The following is a 12,270-nucleotide window of genomic DNA, read 5'->3' on the forward strand; positions in this document are numbered from 1 at the left end:
TAAACACAAAGATACAATTACACTTTAGGAGCTCTGACAAGCAACCACTTGGCACAAAGGCTTGTCAAGACTGAGCAGAGAGAAGGAGAAAAACAGAACTAATATACTACAAATCACAGGTGAAACTCATAAGCCCAATAACAGTCAATTAGGGATTTAACACAGGGGTAACCACTCATCGGGCGAGCGAGGGGGTCGTCCGACCGGATTGCCTCCCCCTCTTCCGTGGCCATGTTCGCGCCCGGGTGGCCCTAGAGATGGAGCACGCGGTGTCCGCCGGCACGCTCGAGCTCTTTCGTGACCGGTGGGCGCCGCGGGGACTGGAGTGCATTGTTAATCGGGACAACCAAATTTTAATTTGATTGGTGGAGGGTTATTTAAAAGGGTAATTGGGTTTTTGTCACCTTATTTGTGAAATTGTTTCTTTTTTTTGGGTCGAATTAAAAGAGAGGGGTAACCACTCATGAAGGTGCCACCTAGGGGTTACTAGGAGAACTAACCGGCACCCTCACACAAACCACGCCAAGTTAGAGGAGTCGGGCCATCAGGTTGAAGGACTTGGAGGGTTCGAGATGTCGGTGTTCAGGTAAGTGATGTGTGCATGAGTGCAAAGGTAAGTGTGTTTGGTGTGTCTAAAGTGTGTAAATTACCTGTACTTACCTTTTTAGCCTTCCTTCCTCTAGGTTTCGGGAGTCCATCATCTAACCGGCACAGAAAGCAGAATGGCTGCGAACTGTCAAAAGTGACAGCCTTCAGCTTTCTGTGCAGGAGAGATTTCTAACTGAGTCTGTGTAGAAGGACTCAGGTTAGAAGTAAGACTGTCAGTGTTTGACAGCTTCAAACAGCTGTGAAACGCTGATATTTCATCTGTCAAAACGTCTTGACAGATGAAATTTCAGTCTGTGACGTCACCTGTTGCCGGGTGGCCCTTAATTGGCTTGCTGAGCCCGCTGGGCGGGCTCAACAAGGTCAATCAAGTGGATTGGCCACATCTCGATGAAGGCGGGACTACAACCCCGAAAGTTGTAGTCCCGCCTCCTTCCCGACTTCTGAATGAAAATCACCCCCTTGATCGTTGTCAATGGGGTGAGGGCCATATTGAGTCTCCCAGGCTAACCTGGGGCCCATGCTGCTCCCACCACTGTAGGATATAACTCGCAGTGAATTTATAATCGGATGTGGAGGCGTTGTACATACCCCTGAAATAAAATGAAAACGAGCAATTTTTGGAATTCTTAACTTAAAAATGGAAAATGTTGGAAATGCACAACATGTTATTAAATTGGTTAAGTACCTGAAGGAAAAAAGTTGCAGGGCTGCGGGGAAAGGGCGGGGGAGTGGGACTAGCTGAAGTGCTCGTGCAGAGAGCTGGCACGGGCTCGACGGGCCGAATGGCCTTCTGTTTTGTAACCATTCTATGATTCTAAGTTTGGCAGTGTCTGAAAGAGAAAGGATGGGTTGGCATTTTGGATGTACACCCTTTGTTGGAAAAGGAAGCTGGATAGGACCATTTTTAGGACTGAAGAAAACAGGGGTGAGGGGGGAAAACAATCAGCTAAAAATGAAGAAAATAGCAAAATACTGCAGATGCTGGAAATCTGAAATAAAATCGGAAAATGCTGAGTAGGCCAGACAGCATCCGTAGAGAGAGAGAGAGAGAGAGAGAGAGAGGGTTAACATTTCGGGTCGATGACCTTTCATCAGAACTTTTAATTAAGAACATACGCCCGGCTGTACTTGTGAATTTGCAGTTATAAAGAAAGAAAGACTTGCATTTATGTAGCGCCTTTCACAACCACCAGACGTCCCAAAGTGCTTTACAGCTAATGAAGTACTTTTTGAAGTGTAGTCACTGTTATGATGTAGGAAATGCGGCAGTCAGTTTGCATACAGCAAGCTCCCACAAACAGCAATGTGATAATGACCGGATAATCTGTTTTTGTTATGTTGATTGAGGGATCAATATTGGCCAGGACACCAGGGAGTACTCCCCTGCTCTTCTTCAAAATAGTGCCATGGGATCTTTCACATCCACCTGAGAGAGCAGACAAGACCTCCAGATTAACGTCTCATCAGAAAGACAGCACATCCGACAGTGCAGCACTCCCTCAGCACTGCACTGGGAGTGTCAGCCTAGATTTTTGTGCTCAAGTCTCTGGAGTGGGACTATGAACCCACAACCTTCTAACTCAAGGGCTTGATAGGATGGATGCTGGGAGAATGTTTCCCTTGTGGCAAGAGTGCTACCGACTGAGCCACAGGCTGACACTTTTTTAAAAAAAAACTAAGAGTCAAAAGAAAGTGCTTGCATTTACATAGTGCCTTTCACATCCTCAGGATGTCCCAATGCACTTCACGACCAGTTCATTACTTTTGAGGCGTAGTCATTATATTGTTATGTAGGCACACGTTGCGTCCAATTTGCACCCAGCCAGGTCACACAAACAGCAGTGAGATAAATGGCCAATTAATCTGTTTGTTGGTGGTGTTTGAGGAATAATTGTTGGCCAGGACAGCTGCAGATCTCCTCCGTTCTTCTTTGACAGAGGCTTGGGAGCAGACCTCCCTCTTGTCCACCTGGCTGGAGAATGGTGGTTGCTGATGAATTGACACCACTCCCATAGTTACCTTGCTGCCTGATTAAAACTGCTGGCAGTTAATAATAACAGGACAATTTACAAAGCAAGTTATCACTTCACATAACAAATTACTTTGGAGTGATTGTTATTTAAACAAATACGATCTCTCTCTTTCAAACAGAGGACTGGAGATTCGCTGCTTGGCATGTGCTTCTCTGTGCAGTGCATTGGGATGCCTTCTATGGTAATTGCAATTGAGTCTCTACCCTTTTACGGCCAATTAATCTCTGAAGCTTGTAATAGAAAATTTAAACTCTACTTTCTACTTGTATACTCCACATAGAAAGGCATTAAATCTAGTTATGTTACAATTAAGGTGAGAGTTGTAAAAAAGCTCTTAATATACTGATATTGGTGCATTTCAACTTGTTATGGAAGATTATTTGCACAGTATAATATGAGGCTTCTTGAAGAATGAATTATAAAGCATTTAATTTTAATAAATTTAGTTTTACTTCCTCCTCCCAGTTTAATGAATTCACTAAACTAACTTCCCTAAAATCAGTGTTGCTTCCTTTCCTAGCTTCCCATATTGTTACATTATATGAGAATCATATTATTCATGCATGAAGCTGGTTTAGATTCCTTTTCACAGTGTTTAAGTCATAGGTTAAAGTCATAATTGCACATATGTCTCCACCCTTTCATGGCCAGTTAAGCTTGTAATAAAAATGTTTAACTCCACTTTCTACTTTTATACTCTACATAGAAAGGCATTAAACCTATTTATGTTACACTTAAAGTCAACAGGATATCCCAAGGACCTACAATGTGCACAATTTGACCTGATCAGGTTTGCAATCTATTAAAGATCTTCTTGCCTCTGTCCCTCTGCAGGTCTTGTGCTCCTCCCTCTCTGTAGCCAAGTTCTTTCTTCTCGCTTCTGTCCCTGTCTGTCTCTCACTGCTTTTCTACTTTTATCTCTTCCTCTTTTCTGAAGGGCCACAGCTGAAACATTAACCTATCTGTCTGTCAGGTGCTGGTTGACCTGCTGTGCAATTTAGAATTTTCAGTTTTGGCTTGATTTGCAACATTTGCAATTCATTCTTCAGTTACCACTTTCTGACTCTTGAGTATACCGAAGACCTTTTGCGGGGGGGGGGGGGGGGGGGAATTTTCCCAGCCCTGAGGAGGTGGAACTGCCGGAAAAATGGCAGAAACTGCTCCCAACCTGCCTCCGTGCTATCTTCCCGGGAGGCGGGTCCCCGACTCGCGCAGGGACCCGTCTCCTCGAGGCGGGAAGAGGATTAGAGCCAATTAACTGCCTGTTAACAGGCTTATCCCCATTTTACCCCTGTAAGTGTGGGCTTCCTGACGGCTGCGAACCTCACCAGGGTCAGCGAGGCGAGCAGTGGGTCTGCGGGGGTGAGAGAGATCGGAAAGTGCAATGTGGAGGTGAGTGATGGGTGCAAGTGTGGACAGGTAAGTATGAGAGGTGAGTGTAAAGTGTTGGAAAAAGTTTCCTTACCTTTGCTTCTTTCTGCAGGCTTCAACCTTTGTGGATCCGGAGGTGCCTCATCTCAACGACAGAGATGACAGAATGGCTGCTGCATTCTCAGATGCAGCAGCCATCTGCTTTCTGCTGAGGAGAGAGGTTTTGGTGAGCCTGTGTCCAAGGGCTCACCTTAGAACAGAGATTGTCAGTGTTTGACAGCTTCTCAAAAAATTTTCAACAGATGAAACGTCATACGCTGACGTCCTCTGTCACCGGCTTTCCCTTAATTGGCCGGTAAACCCGCAGGGCAGGCTCAACAAGGTCAATAAAGGGAAAATAGCGTGGGTTGGTCAGACGTCGTTGGGGGCAGGACTGAAACCCGAAAACCAGCAGTCCCGCCCCCAATGCGCCCCCATTGACAAAATCCAGCCCTTTATATCTGCTCCAAAACTTAATACAGCTGTCTTTGGTAAATGGAGAGCTGACAATATGAAGCCCTCATGAAATAGCAAACGTACAATTACATTAGGACCTTGAAGAAAGAAACAATGGTGGCAACACTACAACTTTTAAACAATTTATCCTCTGAGTCCAGACCAAAGCTGGATAGTTGGAAATAGAGGCATGGTGTAGGGAGGTGAGGCAGAGGTACTTCAGATAGGACCAATATGCCTGTAACATTAAATGAACTGTTGTAAATTCTGGCTGAAGCAGTGGTAACATTGATTGGAGCCTTATAGACTCCTCCCTTCGCACTCACCAGCCAGTCCCGTGCTCGGCACTGTTGTAGATATTCAATAATCACCAAACCAAATCTTCATTTCTTTTTTGTAGATCCTGACCTGTTCCTGAAATCAGCTCGCCTCCAACGCCTGCCCTCTTCCTCCTCTGAGATGGGCAGTCAGGAGATGTCTCCGCTGCGTGTGACCAACAAGGATCCTTTCTCTGGTGACTGCACCTGTCGCCAGGATGGTTTGACTGTTATCATCACTGCCTGCTTAACGTTTGCGACTGGAGTCACTGTGGCCTTGATTATGCAGATATACTTTGGAGACCCACAGGTAACTACAAAAAGAAAAGGTTCACGCTAAAGGAAAGACTTGCGTTTGTGCGGCGCTTTTCCCGACCTCAGGATGTCCCAAAATACTTTACTGCCAATTAAGTACTTTTGAAGTGTAGTCACTGTTGTAATATTGGAAATGTGGCAACCAATTTGCGCACAGCAAGCTCCCAAAACAGCAGTGACTTAGGAAACAGATAGCAGGAAACTTTCGATTTACCGGCACCTAAATAACCGGAAATCTCGGTTAACCGGCAAAATTCAGGAGTAGGTTCATACTTCATATTACTTGCCTTCCTCCATCTGTTGCTGTGCAAGGGTGTGGCTGCAGCTGTTGCTAAGCTACAGAGACGCTTGTAACTTGTGGCCATTGTTCTGAACCTGTTGCTAAGCAACAGGGTTTGTTGCTTTATACGGAGCTCTCAGCTCTCGTATCTTTTACTATAGCGCTCGGTGATCCGGAATTTTTGATGGACCGGCACCATGTCGGTCCCATCGGTGCCAGATTAAAAAAAAGTTTCCTGTAATCTGTTTTTGTTATGTTGATTGAGGAATAAATATTGGCCAGGACACCGGGGAGAACTCCCCTGCTGCTCTTCAAAATCTTTTATATCCACCTGAGGACAGACGGAGCCTCGGTTTAATGTCTCTTCCAAAAGACGGCACCTCCAACAGTGCAGCACTCCCTCAGTACTGCACTGGAGTGTCAGCCTCGATTATGTGCACGTCTCTGGAGTGAGGCTTGAACCGCACAACCTTGTGGCTCGGAGGCAAGAGTGCTACCATTGAACCACAGCTGAATCTGAGGAAATTAATATGGTCCCTCTCCCTTACACTTCCTGGAGTCTAAACCTCCACTGTCTCTGTTCTTCCCCTCTGACCTGTTCTCCTTCACTGTGTCCTTACTGCTCCCAGTAAAGTATATTTGATTCTATATGGAGGTGCAGCTTACCCAGATTCCCATATATCTCAAAGTCCCTTATTTATTTGATAGCAAAATACTGCGGATGCTGGAAATCCGAAATAACAACAGAAAACGCTGGAAAAACTCAGCAGGCCAGGCAACATCCGTGGAGAGAGAAACAGAGTTAATGTTTCCGGTCGAAACCCTTCTTCAGAGCTGAGAAAAAAGCAGGAAATGAAACAGATTAAAAGGCAGGTTTGGGGGCTGGGAAATGGGGGAGGGGATGAAAGAACAAAAGGGAAGGTCTGAGAGGTGAAGAGACATTAAGAGATATCGTTTCATCTTGAATATCTCTTAATGTCTCTTCACCTCTCAGACATTCCCTTTTGTTCTTTCATCCCCTCCCCCATTTCCCAGCCCCCAAACTGGCCTTTTAATCTGTTTAATTTCCTGCTTTTTTTCTCAGTTCTGACGAAGGGTTTCGACCTGAAACGTTAACTCTGTTTCTCTCTCCACGGATGTTGCCTGGCCTGCTGAGTTTTTCTAGCACTTTCTGTTGTTATCCCTTATTTATTTATTTACTTACCTAGGCACAAGGGAGCTTAAGTTAGCTTATAGTGAATGAAGGAACAGGACTGGTGTGGAGCTCAACTGCTGGCACATACTGCAGTAATAAGGAAGGGGAAAAGTCCCCAAGCCTACAGTACCCGGGAGATAAAGAGGGGCAAAACTTTGGTATTTTTAACGGGTACTGGGAATCCCATAGATAGGGCAAATTTCAGGAGTTCTTTGCGCCATAATGTGGATTCCCATCCTACAGAGATAACAACGTTGCAGAAGCCCGATGAGTAGACAAAGGAACGTTTGCAGCTGTGACTCTACGTGTCCTTCTTGTTCTGTGTAGATCTTTCACCAAGGTGCAGTGGTTACAGATGTGGCCCATTGCTCCGCAGTTGGTACTGAAATACTGAATCGTGATGGCTCTTCGGTGGATGCAGCTATTGTGTCAGCATTATGCCTGGGAATAATCCATCCCCACAGCTCTGGAATCGGAGGGTAGGTGTTGTAGGCGGTAAGGAATCATTAACAAAGATACTCATGTTTATTCACAGAATTGTTACGGGTTTCATGAAGGGTCATATTTCCTGATGCCCCTTTCCCCCTCCCCACCCAGCTATAAAAGTTTTAAAGTGAAGTGAATCTCAGCCTAGTTCCTCATGGGCCCAAAATGGCTCATAATTCAACATAACTGGCACTAAGTTGCCAATCTCATTCATTGACGCCACGGAGACGTTTGGTGTGGTAAGTGGAAGTGTCGCCCCAGTGCAATGGGGCGTCCTTCTGATGTTGTGGCAGAATAGAGTGAATGTTACTCTGCATCGAAGCTGTGGTGCACGAACGATGAAATGTTCGGTGCTGACACTGTTTGACATAAGAAATCTACTCGGCACTTGGTCTGAGTATTAAACAAGGCTTTAATCAACTGTTTTACAACATGGAGATCTAGTGGTGTCCTTCACTAGTTCCTGTTAAAGAATGTCCTGCACAAGCTGGGCCCATGCCCGAGTATTTATACTCTCCCTGGACAGCGCCACCAGCAGGCCGCCCAGTATTACTTCATAAGTCATTTCTACATGAATGACTGGTTCATGTCACTGTTCGTAAAAAGTATGGAAAAACTTCCATTCTGCACCAGTGATATTTGTCACCCTGACGGCACAAAAATTCAGCCCCAAAAATTTTTAATTATATATAGATTTTATTTTTAAAGTCTCAGCCTTTGCCAATAAGAATCTAAATGGGGTAGAGGAGCAAAGGGACCTGGGAGTTCAAATATAGAAATCACTAAAAGTTGCGACACAGGTCAAAAAGGCCATAAGAAAAGCAAACCAGGCCCTTGGGTGTATTTCTAGAGGGATAGAATTGAAAAGTAGAGAAGTTATGCTAAACTTATATCAAGCCTTGGTTAGACCACACTGGGAGTAATATGTACAGTTCTGGTCGCCATATTATAAAAAGGAAATGGAGGCACTGGCGAGGGTACAAAACATTTACAAGGATGATGCTAGAGCTCTGAGGTTCCACCTATCAGGAAAGGCTGAACAGGCTGGGTCTCTTTTCTCTTGAAATAAGAAGGCTGAGGGATGACCTAATAGAGCTCTTCAAAATTATGAAAGGTTTTGATAGAGTAGACAGAGAGAGAGAGAGAGTGTTTCCACTTGTGGGGAAGAGCAAAACTAGAGGCCATCAATATTAGATAGTCACCAAGAAATCCAATAGGGAATTCAGAAGAAACTTCTTTACCCAGGAGAGTGGTGAGAATGTGGAACTCGCTGCCACAGGGAGTGGTTGAAGCGAATAGTATAGATGCATTTAAGGGGAGGCTAGATAAGCACATGAGGGAGAAGGGAATAGAGGGTTATGCTGATAGAGTTAGATGAGGAAGGATGGGATGGGAGGAGGCTCGAGTGGAGCATAAACAGCAGCATGGACTGGTTGGGCCGAATGGCCTGTTTCTGTGCCGTATATTCTGTGTAATTATATGTAACACAGTAAAATTTGCAGTAATGATGTCCTTTCTCAATGTTGATATCTTTTTTTCCAGGGGTGGAGTAATGTTAGTTCATGATATCAGGAAGAATGAAAGCTTAACCTTTGACTTTAGAGAGACAGCTCCAGCGGAGGTTGAGGAGCAGATGTTCACACACAGCTGGGAGGACAAGGTTAGTGCTGCCCCCTGCCTCGTGTTTATTTATTCAAGGAGCAACAGAGTTCCAGAGTACGTCAGTCTTGGGGGGGGGGGGGGTGGGGGGGGGGAGTTAAAGGGTAATATTCCATGGCATATCAGCCCTTCATTAAAAGGCAGTATTCTATGGGATATCATTTTTTTAGTTAAAGGACAGTATCGTGTAACGTAGAAATAACCTGTTTGAGGGAACTCAAGCATTTAACATTTCCTTGCAGGCCATTTTTTCTCCCCGTCTGTAGGCACTGCCATATCGTGCATCATCCACCCCTCTAAAAGGTTAGCAAATAGCTTTTCGCCAGACCTAGTCTCAGATATGGGAATAATCAATACCATTCTGGAGTCTGCTATTAGGAGTTGAATGAGTGGCTGTGGAGATAGAAAAGAAACTTATGGGGAAGTATTAGAGAGAAAAATATTGACAGGTAAGAATATAAGAAATAGGAGCAGGAGTAGGCCATTTGCCAGCATACCGTGAGAGTACGCCGTCATACCCACCGCAGAATCCGGGCCAATCTTTCTTTTTTTGTCACTTGTTTGCTATTCATTTCCCTCAGATCGAAGGCCATTCACCGTTCCCCACCCCAATCAAATGTCTTGCCACCAGCTACCTACCAGTCCAACTCTTTTTTTTCTATTTGTGACTATTTTCTACTCTTCCACCCTCCCCAGCCGCCTCCCCTCACCCCACCCAAAGGCCTGGACTCAGTTCTAAGGATGCCCTGCAGTGCCTCACCCAAGTAGCCATTGTTCACGTGTGAGCCTTGGCAGTAAGTGTCAGCAGGCTATTCCACATCAGGTCCAAGTCCAGTCCTGTCCTCGCCAAGCGTCCACACACAAACCCGTTGCCAGCAGCGGTTGCAGGATGTTGATCAGGAGCAGGAACCTTTCCCAGTATGTTTTCCCTTTCTCCCTGTGGGGCAGCACCTGGCCTCAGCACCGTGTGGAAGAATGGGCTCAAGCCCAACTCCTTGCACTCAAGTTTATGCTTTTCAGCAATGGTTGAGGAATTCTCACTTTAATGTCTGTGGAGGCTCAGTCGTTGAGTATATTCAAGACAGAGAGCAATAGATTTTTGGGCACTAACGGAATCAAGGGATATGGGGATAGTGCGGGAAGGCGGAGTTGAGGTAGAAGATCAGCCATGATCTTATTGAATAGGCTCGAAAGGCCAAATGGCCCACTCCTGCTCCTATTTCTTATGTTCTTACCGATCAATATTTTTCTCTCTAATACTTCCCCATAGGTTTCTTTTCTATCTCCACAGCCACTCTCATTCAACTCCTAATAGCAGACTCCAGAATGTTATTGATTATTCCCATATCTGAGACTAGGTCTGGCGAAAAGCTATTTGCTAACCCCTTAGAGGGGTGGATGATGCACGATATAGCAGTGCCTACAGACGGGGAGAAAAAATGGCCTGCAAGGAAATGTTAAATGCTTGAGTTCCCTCAAACAGGTTACAGGAAACTCTTTTTTATCCGGCACCGACGGGACTGGCGTGCTGCCGGTTTATCAAAAAGTCCGGATTACAGAGAGGTATAGTTAAAGGTACGAGAGCTCTGTACACAGCAACAAATCCAGGCTTCCCAGGTGCAGGAACCCCGGCCACAAGATCCAGGTGTCCCTGTTGCTTAGCAACAGGTGCAGGAACCCCGGTTACACAGCCACAGATCCAGGAACGGCCACTAATATGAAGTAAAACTTACCTGAACCTACTCCTGAATTTTGCCAGTTAACAGAGATTTCCGGTTATTTCGGTGCCGGTAAATCGAGAGTTTCCTGTATTTCTACGTGAACTATATTCACTTAGAGCGCAGTCCACTGTCATAATGTCACTCTTTTACCCAGTTATTGCTATTATTTTTAATGCCTTTATAACAACGACCCTCTATTCTGGAGAAAATCAGTTGGAGTTGTGACATTTATACAATAGATTTACTGTAAAAAGAAAAAAATAAACTTGCATTTATATAGCGCCTTTCACGACCACCGGATGTCTCAAAGCGCTTTACAGTCAATGAAGTACCTTTGAAGTGGAGTCACTGTTGTAATGTGGGAAACGCGGCAGCCAATTTGTGCACAGCAAGCTCCCACAAACAGCAGTGGGATAATGACCAGATCATCTGGTTTTTGTTATGTTGGCTGAAGGATAAATATTGGCCAGGACACCGAGGATAACTCTCCTGCTCTTCTTCAAAATAGTGGCCATGGGAACTTTTACGTCCACCTGAGAGAGCAGACGGGACCTTGTCTCATCCGAAAGACAGCACGTCCGACAGTGCAGCACTCCCTCGGTACTGCACTGTCAGAATGCTTGGTGAAACACATAAGATGAACAGTGCAGGGTCATTTGGCTTCTACCAGCCTAGAACATTGACGTCCCAACTAGGAGGCCTGAGTTTGAATGACAGTCTTGGTTGCCATTCACGCCTGGGCTTCTCCCCTATAAAGGGCAAGATTTCCAATTTCTTGGCTAGGATTGCCTGGAGAAACCCTGGTAAAGTTGACCACATGGCCTCTTTTTCCTTTACTGCTGAAGCCTCATCTCTTGGTGGGACAGCCAGCAGGAATTATTGATGACACTTTAGAGATGTCTGAGGGAAGTCGTGCTCTGCCCTCGATTTAAAGAGAACAATTTTGGAGAGGGTACTGAATAGAAGATTAGTATTAACAGAGCTCCACTATATATAGATGATGTCTTCTTTCCTTCATTATGCAGCCTGGTCTCTTGGTGGCCGTCCCAGGTATGATGCAAGGATTGCACCAGGCCCATCAACTCTATGGCAGGTAAACATTACACCTGAGAATGCAACATTATTAGAAATGTTATCAATACAGATTTCTGTTTCATGCCCATTTGTGTCTGGATTATCTCAAAAGCATTTGGTTCCTCTTAAATAGTTTGTTTAAGATACTGAACCCTGGTGGCTTGTTGTAATGTGGTAGCAGGATTCTGTAGGATTATTTTTTCCCCCAAAATAATAATTATATTGTTTGAAAGTTCCGACTATAAGGTTAAGGAGCTGCCATTTCTTCTTTGGAGGGCCCCAAAGTTCAAAGCATCAGTGGAAAATAGGCATTGCTGAAAAGTCACATCAAAGTTTGACTGGTTGTGTTTGACTGAATCCAAAGTTCTTGGATTGCTTGAAAAACCACCCTTTGGAGCTGGTTTTCAGTGAACTGGAAGCCAGTGTTTTTGAAGCGGGCCACATCTCCAAACTGAGTGGTAGGACACTGTGTTAAAAGACATGGGGTGGGGGGGGGGGGGGGAAATTGGGTTGCTTTGCGCTTCCCGTTAGCGCCCCAGGGAGGGCACTAACTAGGTGCAAAGCACCTAGCGACGGGCGCGGCGCCACTAACGCCTCCTGCGAAATTCAGCAGGAGGTTAGCGGCGGCGGTAGCCCGTAGCATCCCGTGGCGCTGTGCCTCCGGTGATGACGTCCTCACCATGCGCAGCGCCCCAGCCGCAAGCTTCGGTCGCGC

At 45.4% G+C, this 12,270-nt stretch overlaps 1 protein-coding gene across 1 annotated transcript in view; it reads left to right on the top strand.

The window, feature by feature from the left end:
• ggt7 (gamma-glutamyltransferase 7) overlaps positions 1-12,270 on the top strand; it is a 60,073-nt gene that overhangs the window by 17,939 nt on the left and 29,864 nt on the right. The window contains exons 2-5 of the mRNA XM_086005744.1: positions 4,909-5,135; positions 6,943-7,094; positions 8,644-8,761; positions 11,507-11,574. Of these exons, the coding sequence (XP_085861870.1) occupies positions 4,909-5,135; positions 6,943-7,094; positions 8,644-8,761; positions 11,507-11,574 (565 nt within the window). The remainder of the gene's footprint in view (positions 1-4,908; positions 5,136-6,942; positions 7,095-8,643; positions 8,762-11,506; positions 11,575-12,270) is intronic.

The sequence above is a fragment of the Somniosus microcephalus genome, chromosome 13, assembly GCF_052327205.1.
Source record: "Somniosus microcephalus isolate GS21.2 chromosome 13, FLI_Smic_1.0, whole genome shotgun sequence".
NCBI lineage: Eukaryota > Metazoa > Chordata > Chondrichthyes > Squaliformes > Somniosidae > Somniosus > Somniosus microcephalus.